The 25,612-nt window shown below is 39.0% G+C and overlaps 1 protein-coding gene across 1 annotated transcript in view; it reads right to left on the bottom strand.

Annotated features, from left to right (window-relative positions):
* Positions 1 to 24,312, bottom strand: part of GSK3B (glycogen synthase kinase 3 beta) — a 541,759-nt gene extending 517,447 nt beyond the window's left edge. Inside the window, 1 exon segment of the mRNA XM_053705134.1 lies at positions 22,858 to 24,312. Coding sequence (XP_053561109.1) covers positions 22,858 to 22,945 — 88 coding nt within the window. The 5' untranslated portion in view covers positions 22,946 to 24,312.
* Between the last annotated feature and the right edge of the window lie 1,300 nt (positions 24,313 to 25,612).

Below are 25,612 nucleotides of genomic sequence, written 5' to 3' on the forward strand. Positions count from 1 at the left end.
TACACTACAAGAGAAATAAATTTATCAGGTAAGCATAAATTATGTTTTCTCTTGTTAAGTGTATTCAGTCCACGGGTCATCCATTACTTATGGGATACCAATACCAAAGCTAAAGTACACAGATGATGGGAGGGACAAGGCAGGAACCTAAACGGAAGGAACCACTACCTGTAGAACCTTTCTCCCAAAAACAGCCTCCGAAGAAGCAAGAGTGTCAAATTTGTAAAATTTTGAAAAAGTGTGAAGTGAAGACCAAGTCGCAGCCTTGCAAATCTGTTCAACAGAGGCCTCATTCTTAAAGGCCCAGGTGGAAGCCACAGCTCTAGTGGAATGAGCTGTAATTCTTTCAGGGGGCTGCTGTCCAGCAGTCTCATAGGCTAAACGTATTATGCTACGAAGCCAAAAAGAGAGAGAGGTTGCCGAAGCTTTTTGACCTCTCCTCTGTCCAGAGTAAACGACAAACAGGAAAGAAGTTTGACGAAAATCTTTAGTTGCCTGTAAATAGAACTTCAGGGCACGGACTACGTCCAGATTATGCAAAAGTCGTTCCTTCTTTGAAGAAGGATTAGGACATAATGATGGAACAACAATCTCCTGATTGATATTCCTGTTAGAAACTACCTTAGGTAAAAACCCAGGTTTAGTACGCAGAACTACCTTGTCTGAATGGAAAATCAGATAAGGAGAATCACAATGTAAGGCAGATAACTCAGACTCTTCGAGCCGAGGAAATAGCCATCAAAAACAGAACTTTCCAAGATAAAAGCTTAATATCAATGGAATGAAGGGGTTCAAACGGAACACCTTGAAGAACTTTAAGAACCAAGTTTAAGCTCCACGGCAGAGCAACAGTCTTAAACACAGGCTTAATCCTAGCCAAAGCCTGACAAAAAGCCTGGACGTCTGGAACTTCTGGTTCCCCCTTGATGGTTGATGTAAGCCACAGTCGTGATGCTGTCCGACTGAAATCTGATGAACCTCAGTGTTGCTAACTGAGGCCAAGCTAGAAGAGCATTGAATATTGCTCTTAACTCCAGAATATTTATTGGGAGGAGTTTCTCCTCCTGAGTCCACGATCCCTGAGCCTTCAGGGAGTTCCAGACTGCGCCCCAACCTAGAAGGCTGGCATCTGTTGTTACAATCGTCCAATCTGGCCTGCGAAAGGTCATACCCTTGGACAGATGGACCCGAGAAAGCCACCAGAGAAGAGAATCTCTGGTCTCTTGAACCAGATTTAGTAGAGGGGACAAATCTGAGTAATCCCCATTCCACTGACTTAGCATGCATAATTGCAGCGGTCTGAGATGCAGGCACGCAAATGGCACTATGTCCATTGCCGCTACCATTAAGCCGATTACTTCCATGCACTGAGCCACTGACGGACGTGGAATGGAATGAAGGACACGGAAAGCATTTAGAAGTTTTGATAACCTGGACTCCGTCAGGTAAATTTTCATCTCTACAGAATCCATAAGAGTCCCTAGGAAGGAGACTCTTGTGAGTGGTAATAGAGAACTCTTTTCCACGTTCACCTTCCACCCATGCGACCTCAGAATTGCCAGAACTATCTCTGTATGAGACTTGGCAATCTGAAAACTTGACGCTTGTATCAGAATGTCGTCTAGATACGGAGCCACCGATATGCCTCGCGGTCTTAGAACCGCCAGAAGTGAGCCCAGAACCTTTGTAAGAATTCTCTGGGCCGTAGCTAACCCGAAGGGAAGAGCTACAAACTGGTAATGCCTGTCTAGAAAGGCAAATCTTAGGTACCGATAATGATCTTTGTGAATCGGTATGTGAAGGTAGGCATCCTTTAAGTCCACTGTGGTCATGTACTGACCCTCTTGGATCGTGGGTAGGATGGTTCGAATAGTTTCCATTTTGAATGATGGAACTCTTAGGAATTTATTTAAGATCTTTAAGTCCAAGATTGGTCTGAAGGTTCCCTCTTTTTTGGGAACTACAAACAGATTTGAGTATAATCCTTGCCCTTGTTCCGTCCGCGGAACTGGGTGGATCACCCCCATTACTAGGAGGTCTTGTACACAGCGTAGAAATGCCTCTTTCTTTATTTGGTTTGCTGATAACCATGAAAGATGAAATCTCCCTTGTGGAGGAGAAGCTTTGAAGTCCAGAAGATATCCCTGAGATATGATCTCCAACGCCCAGGGATCCTGGACATCTCTTGCCCACGCCTAGGCGAAGAGAGAAAGTCTGCCCCCCACTAGATCCGTTTCCGGATAGGGGGCCATCCCTTCATGCTGTCTTAGGGGCAGTAGTAGGTTTTCTGGCCTGCTTGCCCTTGTTCCAGGACTGGTTAGTTTTCCAGGCCTGTCTGTAACGAGCAACAGTTCCTTCCTGTTTTGGAGCGGAGGAAGTTGATGCTGCTCCTGCCTTGAGGTTACGAAAGGCACGAAAATTAGACTGTTTGGCCTTTGATTTGGCCCTGTCCTGAGAAAGAGTATGACCCTTACCTCCAGTAATGTCAGCGATAATTTCTTTCAAGCCGGGCCCGAATAAGGTTTGCCCCTTGAAAGGAATATTAAGCAATTTAGATTTAGAAGTCACGTCAGCTGACCAGGATTTAAGCCATATCGCTCTGCGCGCCTGGATGGCGAATCCGGAGTTCTTAGCCGTTAGTTTAGTTAAATGTACAATGGCATCAGAAACAAATGCATTAACTAGCTTAAGTGCTTTGTGAATGGCCTCTTCTAGAGACTCAAACCAGAATGCCGCAGCAGCAGTGACAGGCGCAATGCATGCAAGGGGCTGTAAGATAAAACCTTGTTGAACAAACATTTTCTTAAGGTAACCTTCTAATTTTTTATCCATTGGATCCGAAAAAGCACAACTATCCTCCACCGGGATAGTGGTACGCTTAGCTAAAGTAGAAACTGCTCCCTCTACCTTAGGGACCGTCTGCCATAGGTCCCGTGTAGTGGCGTCTATTGGAAACATTTTCCTAAATATAGGAGGTGGGGAAAAGGGCACACCGGGTCTATCCCACTCCTTGCTAATAATTTCTGTAAGCCTTTTAGGTATAGGAAAAACGTCAGTACACACCGGCACCGCATAGTATCTATCCAGCCTACATAATTTCTCTGGAATTGCAACTGTGTTACAGTCAGAGCCGCTAAAACCTCCCCTAGCAATACACGGAGGTTCTCAAGCTTAAATTTAAAATTAGAGATCTCTGAATCCGGTTTCCCTGGATCAGATCCGTCACCCACAGAATGAAGCTCTCCGTCCTCATGTTCTGCAAACTGTGACGCAGTATCGGACATGGCTCTCACAGCACCAGCGCGCTCTGTCCTTATCCCAGAGCAATCGCGCTTGCCTCTTAATTCTGGCAATTTAGATAATACTTCTGTCAGGGTATTATTCATAATAGTAGCCATGTCTTGTAAAGTGATTTGTATGGGCGTCTCTGATGTACTTGGCGCCACAATATCACGCGCCTCCTGAGCGGGAGGCGAAGGTACTGACACGTGAGGAGAGTTAGTCGGCATAACTTCCCCCTCGTCTGGTTATAATTCCTTTACAGATAAAGACTGACCTTTATTATTTAAAGTGAAATCAATACATTTAGTACACATATTTCTATGGGGCTCCACACTGGCCTTCAAACATAGTGAACAAACAGATTCATCTGTGTCAGACATGTTTAAACAGACTAGCAATGAGACTAGCAAGCTTGGAAAACACTTTAAAATAAATTTACAAGCAATATAGAAAACGCTACTGCGCCTTTAAGAAGCACAAAAAACTGTCACAGTTGAAATAACAATGAACCAAATCAAAGAGGGGCGGACATATTTGCTTTCCTCCCCGGTTTCCCCTCTGGCGGGCAGTAATTTGCTGCCTGCATTTACTATTGCACACAAGCGATCAACACGAGTGCAACCCCGCCCCCTGCACAACCAATCAAGTGCCGGCAAGAGCTGTCAATCTCCCCAGTCACAAGAGACCGGGAGATTCAAATTCTCTACCTGGTGATGACCGCTGCTTGATAAATCCTGACTGCAGGTTCTCTTGTGCGAGCCTGCAGTTAAAGTGGAGAGAAGGGTTTAAAATAAATTGAGCCCTTAGTCGCTTAAAATCAATCAGTTTTGTGTCCTTTGCAACAGCAATGGGCATATTGGGTATTTAGGTGTGGATATTAGAGTCTGTATTTGTGTATAGCTACTTGATGGGGATTGAAAAGTAATATGTCTGTTGAAACTAATTAATAATAATAATAATAATAATAATAATAATAATAATAATAATAATAATAATAATAAATAAAGCTGAATCTGTGCAAAACATTCTAAAGGGAAGAGAAGATAACAGGCTACACCAATCTAACTACACATATGAACACAACAAATTATGGTCAATGCCTACATTTATTATTTATTGGTTAGCAAGGGACCTTTTAATCTTGGGGACAGGGGAATCAGTGAAAACATAATATACTCATCTGATAGAAAAAGCTGCATTATTTATTGCAAAATGATTCTCGGTTATGAAAGTACATTACCAAGCATCCTACCATCATTGTAAGATAATTGTGATAGCTTTGACAAAGACCATAATAGGTTGAAACGCGTAGGTTGTTTTGGACCATCCAGTGAGTATTTTTAATCCTCAGTGTTTTGTTAATTAATCTTTAGCAGGGATGCACTATTTTGGTTTTGTTGCTTTTGCCCCACAGGTATGTCCACTGGAGTAGTATAGAGAGAGGATGTCCTGTGCCTAACTGCTATTGAATCTTTATTGTCTGTGGACAATTAGGACCTGTTTCCTCACACTACACAAGATTTTTTTGATTTCTGTGGACAATAAACTACTGCAGACTGGACTTTTTAGTGCCGGCACTATAAAAACTTTATTATATTTGTTTTATCCTAAGGTACCTTTAGGAACGTAATTATGTAAATTTTATTTTTAGTTCAATTTTTTACATTATGTGTTAATAAATCCTTTTAAGACACAATATGCTATTTATCCTTTTTTAAAGAAGCTCCCCATTATTCTTATTCTTTTGATAGTGTTACACATTCTTGGCACAGGAGTGTTTAGGCGTAGCCTTAGCATTTTAGCTCCCTAGATATCCTGATACCTCCCTTTTTTGCTTACATCATTCACTGTAATGTCCCTTTAAATGTTTAAAGGACCACTAAACACAGTAGTATAATCAGTAAATGCATAATAAAGACAGTGGAAAAGAACTTTGAATTTCAAATGAGTAGTAGATTTCAGAAAAATGTTAAGGTTGATCGAGGATTGATATATTCTTATTAGCAATCAGGCAGAGCAGTCATAGATGTTAACGTTTAAACAACTTACTTTTATTTAAATCTTCATTAAAACCGCATTTTGTGGCAAGGTTTAGCATCACACATCCAGCATGTGACCGGTTTCACACCCCAGCGCATTCTCAACGATAATTAAAGGGACACTGAACCCCAATTTTTTTATTTGGTGATTCAGATAGAGCACGCAATTTTAATCAACTTTCTAATTTACTCCTATTATCAATTTTTCTTCGTTCTCTTGCTATCTTTATTTGAAAAGAAGTAATCTAAGTTTTTTTTGTTCAGTACTCTGGACAACACTTATTGGTGGATGAATTTATCCACCCATCAGCAAGAACAACCCAGGTTGTCACCAAAAATGGGCCGGCATCTAAATTTGCATTTCAAATAAAGATACCAAGAGAATGAAGAAAAATTGATAATAGGAGTAAATTAGAAAGTTGCTTAAAATTTCATGCTCTATCTGAATCACGAAAGAAAAAATTTGGGTTCAGTGTCCCTTTAAGCATTTCTGCTAATGGAAGTATATTAAAAATGCTTCTACTGTTTTATGTCCAGTTAAAAAATAAGGTTTTGCACATAAGCAATTTTTTCCCTAGAAACTGTAGGAAATAAGTTATTCCTGTAGATATCAGATTTGCTGTGACACTGCCCATATAACACACTCCCTGCATATGTAGCCTGATTGAGGACCTATAGTGCCTTACTGTACCTTTACGTGGCCATGAGCTCGTTAGGAGTTGCATAAGAAATAATCTGACATTCCAGTGCAGTCACGTGTCACAGACAGACACGCTATATCACTATAGGACTGCAGCTCATTGTACAATCTGGCACAGAGCAGCGTCAGCGACACAAAAAGAAAATCCACCTTGACGGACAGGGCAAAGAGAAGCACAAACCACATTGTGCCCTCTACTCCGTGGGCAGAGAACGAACAGTCTCACTACAAGTGAGCAGATCTGGGGGGGGGCACCAAGATAAACAAAGATATCACAGTAAAAAAGAGTAGAATATGTAAAAGAACAAGAATAAAAAAAAGCCCAGAAAGAAATCAAATGCTACAAAATATTTATGTGCCACAAACTCTCAAATATACACACACAAAAAATTGAAATATTTTCTAAGCACTACACAAATAACTACACTTAAATGAACATAAGATTGCAAACAAATAAAATACTCTGTGTAAGAATATTTTACTACTGCAGTTGCTTTCCTATTGTGTTTAACCCCTGCAGAGTTTAAACACAGTTAAAAACTAAGCTCCAAAGCAGCAATGCACTACTGTTACCTGAATCAATAGTAGTAGCTAGCTCCCAGTAGTGCATTGCAGCTCCTGAACTGCTTGGGACCAGAAAAGTAAGCAACACCAACTTGTGTTATTTAGGCAATATTTAAATGTCATAATGCAGCTTATACCTGTAAACAGTCATTTCTAATAATTTAGCCTTTAGCAGGTAACAATTTCTTTAAATAGCATTTCCTTGCTAAAGGGTGAGGAGCAGAGGTTACTCCTGGTCACAGTTATATTCATGTGTAACAGAGGGAACACCTTAAAGCTAAAACAATTACACATCAGGACACAAATAGAAAGCACAGATTTGATAAGGGATTGCTAAATGACCCAGAGGAACACTACTTTCTTAAAGAGACATTGTACTGTAACATTTTCTGTTCTTTACTGCGACCTAATTTATTTTTTTACCTGCTGGGGCATTAACAAATGGTTTAAAAACAAATCAGTTACCTTAAAGTGAATGTAAATTTTGATGATAAAGTAAATTTGATTAAAAACGGGCACTTTAATTCATCAAAATTTACATTTCACTCGTGTTGTGAAAATTACCTTTTAATCTTGACAGCCGCTACATCACTTCCTCTGCCCGTCACAAAGCCTAAAATGAGGAATCCGGCTTCCTCCTATCACGGCATTGAATCAGACACCGATTCCCTAGGGGGGGAAGCCGTGATTGGAGGATGACCGATAGGTCATTTCTGACATAGGAAGAGGCTTGAGACGACCGGGGGAAGCTGGAGCAGCTGTCAAAATTATAAGGTAAGTATTTCACAACACAAGTGAAATGTAAATTTTGATGAATTAAAGTGTCCACCAGGCACTATATCATCAAAATTTACATTCACTTTAATTTGGCAATTTAAAGGGTAATGAAACCCAAAATGTTGGTAGAACATTGAATTTTAAACAACTTTCCAGTTTACTTCTATTACCTAATTTGCTTCATTCTCTTGCTATCATTTGTTGAAGCAGCAATGCACTACTTGTTGCCAACTGAACACATGGGGTGAGCCAATGACAATAGGCATTTATATGCAGTCACCATTCAGCAGCTAGCACCCAGGTGCTTTGCTGCTCCTGATCTTACCTAGATAAACCCTTCAACAAAGGATAACTAAAGAAGGAAGGAAATTAAATGAGAAGCAAATTGGAAAGTTGTTTAGAATTGTATGCTTTATCTGAATTATCGATGTCTAATTATGACTTTACTGTACCTATAAATATAGCTTTTCCTTTTAAAACCGACTCCTATACTGAAATTTTCCATACTGCAGTATTCTCTATTGCAAAGCTATGTAAGCAAGCAGCAGCAAAAATCAACTTCCCAATGTGGTGGTGGGGGGGGAGCAGAGAGCACAGACCATTAGATATGGTGTTTGTACAAGTTACTTTTTAAAAAAAGGGACAGCCTGCTTGACAATTGTTCTGGTTTAAAATATATATATTCTTTTTTCCCTATACCCCAGTTTTGCATAACAACAATGTTATATTAATATAGTTTTTACCTCTGTGATTAGCTGCATCTAAGCCACTGCAGACTGCCCTTATCTCAATGTTTTTACAAATCTGGTATGTTAGCCAAATAGTGCTGGTTCTTGCATAACCATTATCATTCCCTACAGGAGTGAGCACAAATGTCATATATGTGGCGCACATGAACTAGAAATGTCTTGGCTAATGTGAAAGATTTAAAAAGCTAATACAAAGCACTGAGATAAGAGGCAGCTTGCAGGGGCTTAGAAAAAGGCAAACTAGTTATAAAGTATATTAATATAAAATGTTGGTTATGCAAAGTCGGAGAATAGGTAGTAAAGGCATTATCAATCTTTTTAAACATTAAAAAAAAATCAAGCAGACTGTCCCTTTAATTTAAATACAATGAACTCTTGTCCCTTTAAAATGTTCCCCAGTGGTTTCTGATGGGGAAATAATCCAGGTAGCTACACTATTTTAAAGGGGTTACACATTCTGCATGGTTTCAATTAGATGTGGCCATCTATTCCTACTGCAGTCTCACATGCATTAGGCAGTGAATTGTAGTGTTTTCTAATGCCAATGCACATATGACCGATAAGACAGACAGGCCGAGGGGTCAGACAACAAGAACCATAGAAATGAAGTTTAAGTGATCAATAAATAGAACCAGAACCCAAAATTGTATTATTTTTCTGTATCAGAAACAATATCCATTTATACGTCTTCTATTACTCGTTATGGTGGGTAAAAAAAATGAAAACTCTTGCTTTAGTTATAGTCTGTTGTGCATTTTATACAAGGGGCCTGTAACTCCTCCCTCTGTCATGTTCTCCTATGATTGGGCTCTCACACATTCACTGTGCCCCTGTCCACCCGAGCTCGCATCTGGCAGGCAGCAATCCACTGCCGGAATTTAACATTGCACACAAGCGCTATTTTGCACTCATGTGCAATCCCGCCCCCTGCACACGCGCAGCCAGGAGCTGTCAATCTCCCCAGTCGGACGAGACCCGGGAGATAGAAATTCTCCACCTATGAGGTGGAGAAGAGGGTAGGGAAGCAGCAGTCTGATGACCCCTGACTGCAGTAATAGGGAGAAGGGCTTGATAAACTGAGCCCTAAATGTAACTGACTCGTGTACAGAGTCTATCTCCAGACAGAATCAGATACCGTCTCTAGAAAGAAATGGAAAACTGCTATATAGCCTTTTGCATGGCTGTCTGTCTCAGTGTGCCTCTATTAACCCAGCACTTACACACATCCATAGTACAGAGGAAACCTTATTTCTGAAAGAACTGTGAGTAGTCATTTGATTCCTTAGCTTTGTCATGGAGACAGAAAGCTGCCCCCTGCCACATTCCTCTCTCTAATTTGTCCCTAAACAGCCTCTATTCACCTGCACATTCTGCACAAATGCAAACAATTTAAGGGACACTAAAATCAAAATAAAATTGCTGTCTGAATCATAAGTTTAAGACAGATTCCAATTTACTTCCTTTATCAATTTTTGCACAATCTTTTTATAGGCACACTTTCTGGGGAACAAAATACTACTGAGCATGTGCACAGGCTCACAGGGTATATGTATACTAGTCTGTGATTGGCTGATGTCTGTCACATGATAGAAGGGGCAGGAAAATGGGAGGAAAAAAATCTGCTTATTTAAAATTCAGAGTCGGTGTTAAATCATTGTCTTTATTATACACTTGTTAATTATGAAATTCTACTGCATTGAGTGGTGCTTTAAAAAGCACCTACATTTAGGGCCTTTAATTTACAAAAAAAAATAATATTTTGTTAAAAAAGTGCATTTTCAAGCTAATTGGCTTAGAGATCTAAAAGAGTGCATGCGATTACAGGGTCTTTATTATTCACTTGTTGGTTATGCAATTCTCCTGTATTTACCGGTCCTTTTTACAAAACTATTTAACATGTTTTAAAGATGCAATTTATATGCACAATAATTCATTTTCTATCAATACTGTTAACTTTATACAATCAATATGCCATAAAACACAGTACTTTAGTTCCTACATAAATATTTCTGAAGCTGTTTGCAGTGCAGAGACTTTGACCATATTTTATACACACACACATTGTTATATATATGTATGTGTTTTGCATGTATTTTACACACACACTCTTTAAGACTCACTTAGTTTATTAACAGTGTGACAGCACAGAAAGGGTCTGGGAAAGTCCCAGATGGTTCATGTTCAGAAGACTGAGCCACTGCACCCCTTTCTTAAGGTAATCGGAGGGAAATGAGAAGGGCTGCAATGCTGACGGCTGTATCAGCACATGGCAGGCCTCCAGCAGCCAGTTTTTATGGTTCATGTATGGGAAAAATGTAGCTGCTCTCACTGAGAGACGTTACAGAGAGGGAATGTTACTATAGAGCATCTATGAAAGTCTAACCAATCGTTACAGAGAGGGAATGTTACTATAGAGCATCTATGAAATAAAAAGGGGGAAAGGTCTAATTCGGAATTTAATCCCTTTGGGTATAAGGTGTCGTATTTGTAAATATATTCTGCTTCCCTTATAAGGAGGGTTTTTTCAATATTACCACCCCTCCATTGATTATTTTCAGAATACCCCAATATTTTAAATCCCTAGTGTTACTCTGGTGAACTTCCTTAAAGTGCTTATATAAGTGTGTGTCTACTCTCTCATTTTCTATACATTATATCATCCTGTTATTCAGTCCCCTGCGTGCTATTAGCACTAAGTGCAGGGCTTATCAAAGAGGACCGTGATTACAGCGCATAGAGGGGAGCGCAGGGATCGGCCTCTACCTTTAGCCGGAACACCTTTCTGTGACGTCAGACGCCAAAGCTGCAGTCAGCCCCGCTCGAGGTGAGGACCGGGCGAGGGCGTAAGACCTTCAACTGACGAATCTATCTTCTGGTAAAGTACACGGCTTAATGGTTTTGACATAAAGATATCTTACAAAGCAAGAGAGCTTTGGATATCGAAGTTATTTTTCTAGACACTATATTTGGCAGCTACGGCTTTACTTTATAAGGCAGCTTGGTGGTATTTTCAATAACGGAACACTGACTATTGATTTGGTTCTATATGGAGAAAATACATTAACATTTGCCTTAATTACAACAACCACATAAGAACTGCTGATTATCATTGTTTGTTTTTTAGACCTGAGCAAGTTTTATCAGTCATTTTAGACTTTTTAGGATATTAGCTTAATTCAGTTTGGGGAGACGTCCCTTTATATTTGTACCACTGTTCATTTATATGTTTTTATTAAATTTGTTTTAGTGTTGATACCTTTGGCTTTGAGCGCCTCCCTTATTACCATTTTATATTTTTAGGAGCCAGACAGTTGAATTTGTATATAGATATATGGAGAATAACCCAAAAAGTTAGGAGCCAGGGGTAAAATTCTAGGAGCCAGTGGCTCCCAGGCTCCTGGGTTTGTCGAGCCCTGTTCTATAGAATACCTAGCCAAAGTATAATAGAATAGACAACAAGGGGACACTTTATGAGGCAACATCTATCTAAAGATAGTTTCTATTTCAGATACATTATAATCCAAAGGTTATTTATTCTGAAATAGATTAGTATTTAATTGTATAGCAGGAGGCTGTACATTCATAGCTGTATTGTTTTTTTGTTAAATTAATTCCATTAATCCCAATGTCATGTGATCTCCCAGAGGTTTCTGACAGATTATTTTGGACAATTTTTCTATCTTGAAGATATTAGATATTATTGTTTTTGCAGTTCTCAAAACTGTAAATTTGTGTGTGCAGAAATAACATGCCCCTTCTCCACAACAATTTAACATGCAGAGTTGATAAATAGACCTTAAAGGGACATAATCATGAACAATAACTTTTGGGTTTCAGACAGAGCATACAATTTTCAGATTTACTTCTGTTACCAGATTTGCTTCATTCTCTTGGAATCCTTTGTTAAAGGAGAGCAATACATTTGGTGAGACAGGGACAAGCAGCTAGCTCACAGTAGTGCATTTCTTCTGAGCCCATCTATACAGGATTTTCAATAATAGATACCAAGAGAATAAAGCAAATTAGATAAGTGAAGTCAATTGGAAAACTGTTAGAAATTGCATGTTCTTTCTGAATAATGAAAGTTTACTGTCCCTTTAATATCATTTCTCCCCTGCAAATGTATGTACACAGAATCAACCATACTAAGTTTCAAGAAGCTCACTGAATAGGAGATTGTTTAGAGTGGAATAGATCTGCACAAGGACCCAAGTGTGAGGAGGGAGGGGCAAGCATTAAAAACAATATGGTTTTAAAACTATTTCAATTGTTATTATTAATGTCATTTTTCTCCCTGCAATAAAGTAAGAGTTAATCAAATATGAATGGATTAACCAATTAAACTGGAGATAGTTCACATCCAAATAATTTCATTAATTGCAATGATCTAACTACACCTATCTAATGATATATAACCAAATCAGTAATGGTCTAATATAACTGGAAAAAATAATCTGAAAACGTATTCTAAAAATTAAAAACATGATTTAAATTGACTAGTGATTTAAATCAAATACGCCCTGAAAGAGAATAAAGCAAATTTGATGATAAAATTGCATGCCCTACCTGAATCATGAGAGTTTAATTTTGACTAGACTGTCCCTTTAAATGACATTTTACGCAAATGAGAAAATTCAATTAAACTGGTATCTAAAAACTACCAAATTTTATGAACAAACTGAAACATTTTATTCACTAAAGCTAAATTAAAGAATATTCTGATAAACATTGCATCATTTTAGTGTTCGATTTATTGCAGCATATTACATTTTTCTCAACACAAAAACATTTCTTAGTTTGACACTTTGTCTTACAAATGCATTTATCAAAACATTGCCCAGTTCCTGTGGATTGCTGTGTTGCAGCTGACCCGAGTGAGATTTGTTGGTCCATAAGGATATCTTGCAATGCCAATAACGGCCCATATGTTCCCGGCACTGACTCATCTGATGGCTGCTTTTTGCCCTGGTTACTGTTGCCCGCTGTGACCATCTCTGACAGCCCCTATAGCCTTGTGCTGTATTAAACATTGTTGTAGGATTAGGTTTTTATTGCACACTTTGCCTTGGAACAGTACCCTGGGGAACAGTACCCTTGACCCCAACTCTCAAAAAAGAACAACGCTTCTCAGAATGAGGGCAGAATGTTGAAAGGGTTTTCACCACTGTCATTTTATTGTTGAGTTAGTTAACCCCTTAATGACCGCAGCACTTTTCCATTTTCTGTCCGTTTGGGACCAAGGCTATTTTTACATTTTTGAGGTGTTTGTGTTTAGCTGTAATTTTCCTCTTACTCATTTACTGTACCCACACATATTATATACCGTTTTTCTCGCCATTAAATGGGCTTTCTAAAGATACCATTATTTTTATCATATCTTATAATTTACTCTAATTTTTTTTATAAAATATGAGGAAAAAATGGAAAAAAAACACACTTTTTCTAACTTTGACCCCCAAAATCTGTTACACATCTACAACCACCAAAAAAATCCCATGCTAAATAGTTTCTAAATTTTGTTCTGAGTTTAGAAATACCCAATGTTTACATGTTCTTTGCAAGTTATAGGTCCATAAATACAAGTAGCACTTTGCTATTTCCAAACCACTTTTTTTCAAAATTAGCGCTAGTTACATTGGGACACTGATATCTTTCAGGAATCCCTGAATATCCATTGACATGTATATATTTTTTTTTAGAAGACATCCCAAAGTATTGATCTAGGCCCATTTTGGTATATTTCATGCCACCATTTCACCGCCAAATGCGATCAAATAAAAAAAATTGTTCACTTTTTCACAAATTTTTTCACAAACTTTAGGTTTCTCACTGAAATTATTTACAAACAACTTGTGCAATTATGGCATAAATGGTTGTAAATTCTTCTCTGGGATCCCCTTTGTTCAGAAATAGCAGACATATATGGCTTTGGCGTTGCTTTTTGGTAATTAGAAGGCTGCTAAATGCCACTGCGCACCACACGTGTTTTATGCCCAGCAGTGAAGGGGTTAATTAGGGAGCATGTAGGGAGCTTGTATGGTTAATTTTAGCTTTAGTGTAGTGTAGTAGACAACCCCAAGTATTGATCTAGGCCCATTTTGGTATATTTCATGCCACCATTTCACCACCATATGCGATCAAATTTAAAAAAACGTTAAATTTTTCACAATTTTAGGTTTCTCACTGAAATTATTTACAAACAGCTTATGCAATTATGGCACAAATGGTTGTAAATGCTTTTCTGGGATCCCCTTTGTTCAGAAATAGCAGACATATATGACTTTGGCGTTGCTTTTTGGTAATTAGAAGGCCGCTAAATGCTGCTGCGCATCACACGTATATTATGGCTAGCAGTGAAGGGGTTAATTAGGTAGTTTGTAGGGAGCTTGCAGGGTTAATTTTAGCTTTAGTGTAGAGATCAGCCTCCCACCTGACACATTAGACCCCCTGATCCCTCCCAAACAGCTCCCTTCCCTCCCCCACCCCACAATTGTCCCCGCCATCTTAAGTACTGGCAGAAAGTCTGCCAGTACTAAAATAAAAGGTTTTTTAATTTGTTCTTTTTTTTTTTTTAGCATATTTACATATGCTGCTTTGTAGAATCCCCCCTTAGCCCCCAACCTCCCTGATCCACCCCCAAAACAGCTCTCTTACCCTCCCCCTCTGCATTATTGGGGGCCATCTTGGGTACTGGCAGCTGTCTGCCAGTACCCAGTTTCAAGAAAAAAACGTTTTTTTAAAACAAAAATAGAAATTCTGTAGTGTAGATTCACCCCCCCTAACAGACAAACCCCAACACCTTAATTGATTAATAAATAAAAAAAAACTTTTATTCCCTTTTTTATGCTTTTTTTTTTTACTTTTTTCTGTAGTGTAGCGGTTCCCACCCGCTCCCTCCCCGTGCGCGCGTCAGTGCGCGCCCCCGATCGCCCACGCCCACGATCCCGCCCCTCCTGCTCGTCGCCAAGGCCATCGATGGCCACCACCCGCCTCCCACCAGCCTCCCACCCACCAACGCGGTAAGCCAACAATCTCCGGTGCAGAGAGGGCCACAGAGTGGCTCTCTCTGCACCGGATGGCTTAAAAATGTTATTGCAGGATGCCTCGATATCGAGGCATCACTGCAATAACCGGAAAGCAGCTGGAAGCGAGCAGGATCGCTTCCAGCTGCTTTCCAGACCGAGGACGTGCAGGGTACGTTCTCAGGCATTAACTGCCTTTTTTCTGAGGACGTACCCTGCACGTCCTCAGTCATTAAGGGGTTAAAGGATCATCATATTCAAAATGTAATTCCTGGCAAAAGAATTGAAGAAAATGAAACAACGTAGCAACATGCAGGTTCACTTCTTAAACTTTGTGGCCAAATAATTTTCATTTCATACACTGCCTAAAGCAAACTGCGAACTGAGGGTACAGCTGCAAACTCATGCAAAGATAAAATGTATAGTACGCACTTTTATACCAACATCTGGACCATGTGGGGGGGGGGGAATTCAATAGCTGCATTAGGAGTACACTCAGATATCCAAAAAAAAAAAAAAGGGCCCTTAGCTTGCACTAAAAGTAAGTGGATAATGGTATGGACACATTGTAAGAGGGAATCAGTACTGTTTATTTAAATGCCTCCTAGCACAAAACAGTTCTAAAACCAATACTGTAACATCAGCATTTTAAAGAAAAGACGTTAAAGGGACACTCAAGTCAAAATTAAACTTCCATGATTCAGATAGAGCAGCAATTTTAAACAACTTTCTAATTTACTTCCATTAACAAAACATGCACAGTCCTTTTATATTAACACTTTTTGAGTAACCAGCTCCTACTGTGCAAGACTTCACAGAATATACGTATATGCATTTATGATTGGCTAATGGCTGTCACATGATACAGGGGGAGTGGCAATATAAATTGGAAGTCTAGACAATGCAATAGCACTTAGTCTTTTTATCATGCATTTGTTGATTATGCAAATCTGGTGTATTTACTGCTCCTTTAAGCTACAGTGGTTCTAATATCCCTCCCAAAAACTATAAAACTAAAAAGGGACAGGGAGACCCCAACAATTTCTATAATCCACATTAAAGAGCACTGTATAATGTGCTTAACCTGTTAAACAAGTTAAAGGGACACAAGTTGAAATACACTTTTATGATTCAGATTGTGCAGCAGTTTTGAGGCACTTTCCAATTTACTTCCATTATCAAATTTTGCACAGTCGTTTTATATTCACACTTTCTGGGGAACAAGATCTTACTGAGCATGTGCACAAGCTCACAGGGTATACGTATACTAGTCTGTGATTGGCTGATGTCTGTCACATGATACAGGGGCAGAAAATGGAAGAAAAAATACATTTGTCAGAAGAAGAAAAAAAAATGGAGTGCTTATTTGAAATTCAGAGTAGGCGTTAAATCATTGTCTTTTTGTTAATTGTGCAATTCTACTGCATCGAGTGGTCCTTTAGACGGACATAATACCCATACGCTAACATAACCTGAAAGTGCTGTAAATCTCTATGTAAAAGATATTTTACCTCAAAATGTCTGCAGCTCACACAAGTAAATGCTCTGTGAACAGTTTCCTATCAGCTGCATGCGGAAATCTCACAAGATTTCATACTTCATTAAAGTGACTGTGCAGCACTTGCCGGGTGCACACTGCCCTGTACGTCCTGGGACTCAGTTTGCAAATGGAGATTTTTCTAGTCAGCTTTTTACATCACTTTCATGTGCTTCAACATGTGGGTATCGTGTCCCTTTAAAGTTGATCATTCTGATTTGAAGTGAACAGGAAGCACAACTAGGTCTTCCCCTTAAAGGGACATTATACACTAGATTTTTCTTTGCATAAATGTTTTGTAGATGAACCATTTATATCGCCTATACAGCTTTTTTATAATAAAATTTTAAAAAAAATGATAGTTTTGCTTATTTTTAAATAACATTGCATTGATTTTTAAGATTACTAAACAAGCCCCAAGGTTTTAGGAGAATACTGATGTATACAGATTGAGATTCCTGCTTGCTCCTGTTTGTGTAAAGTCTTCATATGCAGAGAAAGGGGGGAGTGTCTATAGAAACACTTGCAGTGGGTGTTCCAGCTAACACTTTCAACAGAGCTAAACTGGAAGCTTTTAAGCAAGTGAACGGTTTTATACTGGATTTTTAGATCAGTATCTGTGCATATTATTCTTTATAGTAATGTCTATTACATGCAGTTATATGAAAATTGGAGTATACTGTCCCTTTAATGTGTGCCCAATTACTGTTTATACCAGCTGTGCCAGGGTATTAAACATGGGAAATGGATCCTTTAGGTATATTCGTGCAATTGAAATAGCTGGTTTTGTTCATTGAAAACCACCTACAAGGACAGTAAAACACTTTGAACTTGCTTACTTATACATAGTAAAACATTGCAATATACTTTCATTGTGTGTTTTGCCCACTTTACCATCAATAAAATTGTGGATTTTCCAGTCCTGAAAACTGAAAGAGCACACGGCAGCTTCACAAGCCCTATCCGGTCACGTATCTGTCTCTAACGTGCAGTTTGTTATCTTACTGGTTCTGTGGAAACCAAACAAAATGACAGTGGCAAGCTGTGTCTTCTGCAAACAAGTCCAGTTTGGCTGCTCCAAATAAGGCAAGTGGTGCATGAAGTTGGACCAAGGAAAAGCAATTGAAGCAAACATGGCGTTAATCTATATAGGGCTCGATTTATCAAAAACACAAGAAGAATTCTGAGCTCTCCTTTGGAGAAGCGCATATGCGTTTAAATTTATCAAAACATGTTGGTGTTTTTTGCGCTTTTCCATAGAAGAGCTGAGAGGTCTAAAGATACATTTATCTAGTCGGATTAGTATCTGCGCCTTATTTATCACTGAAAATAAGCAACTAGTCTCCATGTCAGTCCCACTAGTAGCTTGGTTAACGCCGCTCTACAACAAACCGTCAGTGAAGAAAATAGATCTACGTTTTGATTATTTTGGTGCTTCTTGCTTATATTATTTTTATGCCCCAATAGATAAATTGTGTGCTCCGTTATATATTTTGTATCACCCCAATATAAATGATTATTGCGCTCCAAAAACATAACTATTGGGCTTTATTATGTTTGCACCTTGCTTCTACAACTGGTAGTGAATAGATTTCTAATGCTGTTCTCCACAGTAGCTATGGAGAACATTCAGTCTTCTATACGACAATATAAATGATAAATATTTGTAAATAGGAGAATGAGGAAACTATAAGAAATACGACTAAAAGGATCTAATTAACCCTTTTTTGGAGCACATGTTCTCCAAGGAGAATGGGAACAGAGTAGTTGAATTTTACAGTCGAACGTGCCCAATTTTAGGCGCATTTTGAATGATAAATAGGGGCATTATTTCTCATGCGCATTTTTAGGGGCAAACATAGGAGATGATAAATAGATCTCATAATAATCATACTCTGCAGGTATGTATTAATCTATTGGAATACTGAAGAAAAAAATTAATTGTTAAAGGGATAGTAAACACATTTATAAAGTACCGACTTTGTGTATATAGAGAAAATAAACAGTTTTTCCTGGTGGCTCAGTCCATTTGAATGGTCACGTTAAAGTGAACAATTAGTGATGTTTCAAAACCAGCTATTAAAATGCAAAAATAAAACTAAAGGAGCAGTTCCACAGCTGGAATAACAAATTTTAAAGCAGTGTCCTTTTAAAGATTAAAGGGACAGTAAACGCCTTTTAACTGAAAGACACTTCTGTTGTGTTGATATAGAATAAGAAGTGTCGCTATAGAAGAACATATGAGCCAAGTCTTAAAGTTATTAAAACAAATTCAATTCCTTATAACTACAATTATTTTTCAATAGCCAAACTCCCACCATTTGCCTTACGTCGAGAAACCAATCTGGGCTTTAGTCCACATACAAGAAGGCTTGTCCCTGTCATAATATTAGTATAACAGTTCTTGCCAAATCTGTTTAAAGATGAGGAGCCAGACCGTGGTATTTGTATATAGAGAATAACCCAAAACTTAGGAGTTAGGGGTAGAATTCTAGCATCCGGCGGCTCCATGGCTCATGGGTTTGTCAAGCCCAATTTGCAGTTATCTAAGTCAATTAGGGATATATGTGTAGCATGGTTTGCCTTGATAAGCAGGGTGCATGTTAAGTTTTAAGCATTAAAATTGCTCAATTTTTAACATGAAAAGGAAACAAAATAAATAATGTAAATATATTGCAAAGTTATTTAATTATTATGCATAACTAAAGATCTTATATAAAAATCTCAAGCTGTTTTACTTGCCCTTTAAAGGGATGTTAAACCCAAATTTTCTCTTTCATGCAACATTTAACCACAAATCGGCAAGCACTACCCAGGTACTGAAACAAAAATGGGCGAGCTCCTAAGCTTACATTCCTGATTTTTAAATAAAGATACCAAGATAATTTAAAAAAATGATAATAGGAGTAAATTAGACAGTGCGCTGCTCTATCTGAATCATGAAAGAAAAAAAAAAAGTAGGTTTCATATCCCTTTAAGAACTGATGGCAAAACTGTTACTACTTATTAATGGACGCTGACTCACCTCACAGGCATAAAATCAAAAAGAAAAAAAATAGTCTATACAAGTCCGTAAAAAAAAAAAATACATTTAAAATCAGACGTGATTGCTGTGGGCCTTCTGAGTTTTGTTCTTTCATGCACTATTATTAAACCGACTAACTATCAGCTGAACCTGTTTCCGCCTTGTGTCCTGGGCATTTAAACATTTTTTCTGTGACTCATGCAAGTATGACAGCTTTGCCCCCCTTGCTAGAAGCTCTCTAATACTGATGTGCACTTTCGCAACATAGAAAAATGACACGTCTGGTGGTAATAACACATTACACAATTAATCATGTATTTAATGAGAGAGTGAACAAGAGAAAAACTACAGAAATCAGTATTTTACAGGACATGTTACCTAAGCTCTAGAATCAGAGCAGTCGTGGGCTATTTAAAGAAAAATCTACAAACGTACCCCCTCCCCCCGCAGATGCATTTTCATGCAGTATCACACCGGAAATCTCTCATCAGCAAGTAACCTGGGGCCATATGAAAATACTATACTTATTATTCATGTGATAGCAAATCAGATGTTGGCATAATATATGTACTTATGTTTGTGCGTGCATGTGTGGGGCTGGGGTAAATAAAGGGTAGAAATAAAACTGAACCCTAAATAAAATGCTCTAGTAACTCATTCCCTGGCCTTAGCAGAAGAGATAAAGGAAAAGGATTTTAAACCTTAGAGAAACCTACATTAGAACATATAAAACATGTTACTTTAAAAATGTACACATTTCTTCAATATTTAGGCAACTAATATAAAAACAAATCTGCGTATTATGCTCAGGCTAATCTTTAATACTTCATTATGTCTGTCAATTGTTTAAAGTCCCTTTAGGGACACACAACCTAGCTAGGTTTGTCACAAACAAGACTGAAGTAGCAGGAACAGAAAAATCTTTAATATGCCTTAAAGGGACACTGAACCCAAATTTTCTCTTTCGTTATTCAGATAGAGCATGCAATTTTAAGCAACTTTCTAATTTACTCCTATTATCAAATTTGCTTTATTCTCTTGGTATCTTTATTTGAAAAGCAAGAATGTAGGTTTAGATGACAGCCTATTTTTGGTGAACAACCTGGGTTGCCCTTGCTGATTCGACAGCACCAATAAACAAGTGCTGTCCATGGGTCTGAACCAAAAATTGGTTGGCTCCTTAGCTGATGCCTTTTTCAAAAAAAGATAGCAACAGAACAAAGAAAAATTAATAGGAGTAAATTAGAAAGTTGCTTAAAATTGCATGCTCTATATGAATCACAAAAGAAAAAATGTGGGTTCAGTGTCCCTTTAATGCAGAATACAGTAGGCCTTTGGTCACATTATGGGTTTATTTTCATTTAAAAAAAAAAAATAGAAATTACGTAAATAAGTGTCATCATCATCTGCAAATAAGTAATGAAGAGGGTAAAAAAAAAAAGTAAGAATGCATTTTACAATAAAATGTACACAATATATGTTATGGCTTTATACCACTGCATACCAAGATTTCATTATATAAATCAAAGTGCCTCATTAAGTAAAGTGAAACAGAAGAGAAATCTGGGGCCTACGGACTCAACTCAGATCTAACTGCCAGGGAGGCCTTTAACATGGGCAGCAGCTTGTTCTTCCATTCCCAGGAAGGACAAATAAATGAATCAATGCAAAGCTGAGACAGAGCACTGGGATGGAGCCCTGTTTATGGACAAACCATTATCTATGCCTATCCAAGGTTAAAATGGGTGGGGTTGGAGGGAGGACCGCTTCATCATTTTATAGAGGGAGGGGGTACGGACCTGTCTGGTAGGCCCACTGATGGAACACCGTCATTAGACCCTAAGGTTTGGTTGCTGCTCAGTAATGGGATAAAATACATAGATTTGAATACCAGGGAGGCGTTGGGGGATGATATACCGGTTCCCTTAGTATGAAAGGCCAGCTGATGCCACACAGGAGATGTATCCTGGCTTTAAGGTGGGGCTGTCTGCATAAGGAACAATACAAAGGAAGCACTGCTGATCTATTACATGTAGAATGAACTAACTAACCAACAATTCCATTTGATTGGTGCAAACAGCTGGACCATAATGTAATATGCAGCCTAAACAGCATCTTGGTGTTCAGTGCATCCCAGGCCTCTCCATATCACTTAACCCTTTTACTACCAGGAGTCTGCAGTCATGTACCACTCTGCACCAAGAGGCTTCTCCACCCAATTATACATATGCTTAACCCTTTGACAGCCACAAAAAAATGATTAAGGAAATGTAGAAATACCCTATTTGTATGTGTTGCCTGGCAGGGGATAGCTCTAAACAATTCCTGGCTGGTGGGAAAAAAAATAAAATGTGTTTATAGTTAAACAGTGTCAGTTGACAGCTGCTCTATAAAGCCCTATATTTAGACTAGAGAGCAAGATGAAAATGCTCTGCAGCACCTTCAGAGAGAAAAAAAACACACAGAAATGCTATTTAAACTAGTCACCATGGATACATCTTGCCACTAATATTTCCTTAACCAGGAGAGAAAAGTTACACCACCCTAGCTTAATAAAAAAGCTGGAGCATGTCATATGGGGGAGATCAAGTGCTGCATGTTGCCCACCCTGACACTGGTGTAAAAGGCAAGAGAGGTTAGACGTTTGGGTGTGCCATCCCAGCATACAGTTAGTCTGTGGAATACCTATCAAGCACCATATATTTTAGCTAGTTTTAACCCTTCATGTAACTAATCCTATCAGAATGACTTCACAGCATAAGAAAAATAGTGTATGCGCGCAATATGTAGGACAAATAACGGGTAGAATGTCCCTTCAAAAGTTCAGATTAGTCTACATACTTTAAAAAACTAAGACACAAAAAAAAATACATATATATTATACTCCTCTATGGTCTGATGGACTCCTAAGCCTCATAGAAACAGGTTGACCACTGAAAAAAGGTGATTTAGACTCAAAATGTATCCTTGTCAGGCCCATAACCAGAGACTAAAGGTTCTGGGGGATGATTAACTAATACACACTTGTACTTGTGAATGTGACATGGAAGGTCTAGGGGCACCACAAGTGACTGACAGCTATCGGAAACATAAAACATTTGCGCTCATTTATTATTTCACAATACAGAGTTAATCAAATCTGATATAGAAACCGATACTCACGGCTGACTTTCATGCTGCCAAAAGATGACGGCTGTTGCACTGGTTTGCAGCTTTCTGCAAAGGAAGTGGTTCTCGGCCTCCCCGACATGATGCTACAGTTCCTCCCTCACCGCCTCCTCACTGTGTTACCAAAGCCAGGCAGAGGACAAGATCATGAAGACCCCCTACCAAACAAACAGTATCTTGCCCCTTACTTATAAAATAGGGGGTTACAAAAGCTGGGATGTGGTCTCTGGGTGCCTTGTTATAATCACCTTACCCTCCGACTCAAGTCACTCCTTATACACCATCCCTCGATCTCTGTCCAGTGGTACATACAATATGGCACCTAGGGGGGTCACAGAGCCATGAAAGGATAAAACAGACACTAAGAAACAGATGCTGCACTGATTAGTGCTCTATGAAATATTACAATATAGAGATATTTCTATATAAATATATATTTCTAAGATTTTCAGTCTGGATGATTGAGGTAAGTGGGGGGCAGCTGCTCTTGCAGGGTGAGGGGTCTCAACAACCTCCTCACCAGGTGGATATCTAACAATATATTTTTTCCTTGGGCCAAAAAGGGGGGTTGTCTTACTGTGGGAGCTGGATTGGAATTAATGTATGAATATGGGGAGCAATAAGACCAGCCTCACTGTAATGCCCTTGAAATAGAAGGGGAATCTGTCAGTATCGGGAAGGAACCAAGTGACAGCAGGGGGATCAGTGTATTGCCACTGTAGCAGCAAGGTTATAGGCTTCACTTGGTGGCCCTGTTGGAACCGGGGGGTCTGCCTTAATATGATGCCCTGGTGGCAGCAGAGGTGGTCAGCCTTACTGGTGGCTGTAGAGGAGGGGGCAAGGCTCACTGAATCGCCATGGGGTCAGGCTCACTGTATTAACCCGCTGGCAGCAGGGGGTCTGCCTCACTGTATTGCTCTGAGAGTAGGTATCTGTCACACACAGGCCAAGACACAGTCAGCAGCAGTCATGGCGGCTCCTTCCTCAATCCCCAACCAGGCCCAGCCTTCTCCTCCTCACAGGGGACCCTCAAAATGGCGGCCTGGAGGGCACCCCACTACACACAACAGAAATGTGACTAGAAACCCACGGAAGCCTATCTTCCGCAGAAAAAATCCGTCTACTCGCTTTTCTTTCCCACAGGAATCCTCTTGTATTCCGTCAACGCCGGGTGTGATGAGTATAAAGTGCCCGCGGGGGATCACACTGGGTATCTAGCATTAGATATCACCGGGATAGAGAGCGCTGCACGGTATTCCCACCGTACGGCGAGAAACTAGTATTTCCTCCTGTATTCGTCGCTTCCAGTTCGGTATCTTTCCCTTTGTCACTCTCAGTCCAACTGACCGCATTTGCCTGTAGTTTTTTTTTCCTGCAATGCTCTCCTCCCTCTCCCTACAGTGACGTAACACCCTACGCGAAAAACGGAGCTTGCTCTACGAAAACTGCGTAAATCTGTATGGTGAATACGCATAAGAGATGAAGGGGATCAAAGCTAGTTCCTCAATGACGTCCCACACACTGTTCAACCCGCCCACTGCACTAGCCAGTGTCTGAAAACCAATCAGCGAGCACTGTTTTCAAAGTAGGCGGTGACACATGTCTAGCTGGCCAATTGCAGCTGATTCCAAACCACACTCAGCGCTCTCTAAGCTTCTCCCCTTATCTCTCTACTTATTCGTGATTGGTTATATTAGTCACAAATTAGTATTTCTATCCAATTACAATTATTTTGATATAATATTTACGGTCTACGTCTGTATTCCAAATTCTGATAGGTTTAGCTCTTGTCCGTCTTCATCAGCGCAGGGGGCTTTTGGTTTTGGGTGAGGAAAAAAATGAAAGACGTTTTTTGATTGGAGAAAGATGTAACTCGCTTCTGGATTTAACGGAAGTAGGTGTGGCAACCCCCTTTAAGCCACCGGAAGTGTGACCTTTAACACAGTCTTTTTCAGTTACTATGTTTTTAATTAAGAGAAATGTTCTTTACCGATGACAGAATTAATCATGGTATTTTAGCAAACTAGCCTATAAGTTTGTATTGAGACCTATCAACACTGTTCCATGGTTATGAACAGTAGAGCCTTACATTCAATCGATAATAAATATGTAGTTTGGGTCTGCTGTTAAAATATCACCACAATAACAACATTGCAGTGACTCTGCATATATTTAACGTTCTCAAAACTTAAAGGGACACTGTGCCCAAATTTTTTCTTTCATGATTCAGATAGAGCATGACATTTTAAGCAACTTTCTAATTTACTCCTATTATCAATTTTTCTTCATTCTCTTGGTATCTTTATTTTAAATGCAAGAATGTAAGTTTAGATGCAGGCCCATTTTTGGGGAACAACCTGGGCTGTCCTTGCTGATTGGTGGATAAATTCATCCACCAATAAAAAAGTGCTCTCCAGAGTTCTGAACCCCAAAAAAAAGCAGAGATGCCTTCTTTTTCAAATAAAGATAGCAAGAAAATGAAGAAAAATGGATAATAGGAGTAAATTAGAAAGTTGCTTAAAATTGCATGCTCTATCTCAATCACGAATGAAAAAAATTGGGTTCAGTATCCCTTTAAAGTGGTCCACCCATATATATAATTTATATATACATATATATGCACACACCACATATGAATGAAAAGATTTGTTTAAGAACATACATTTATACATTTTAAAACTTGTTTTAGTTGCAAAACAGCCCTTTAAAAACATTTTTTTTCAGATCCTTCAAGAACAGTAAACATCTT

The sequence above is a fragment of the Bombina bombina genome, chromosome 3, assembly GCF_027579735.1.
Source record: "Bombina bombina isolate aBomBom1 chromosome 3, aBomBom1.pri, whole genome shotgun sequence".
In the NCBI taxonomy this organism is placed as follows: Eukaryota; Metazoa; Chordata; class Amphibia; order Anura; family Bombinatoridae; genus Bombina; species Bombina bombina.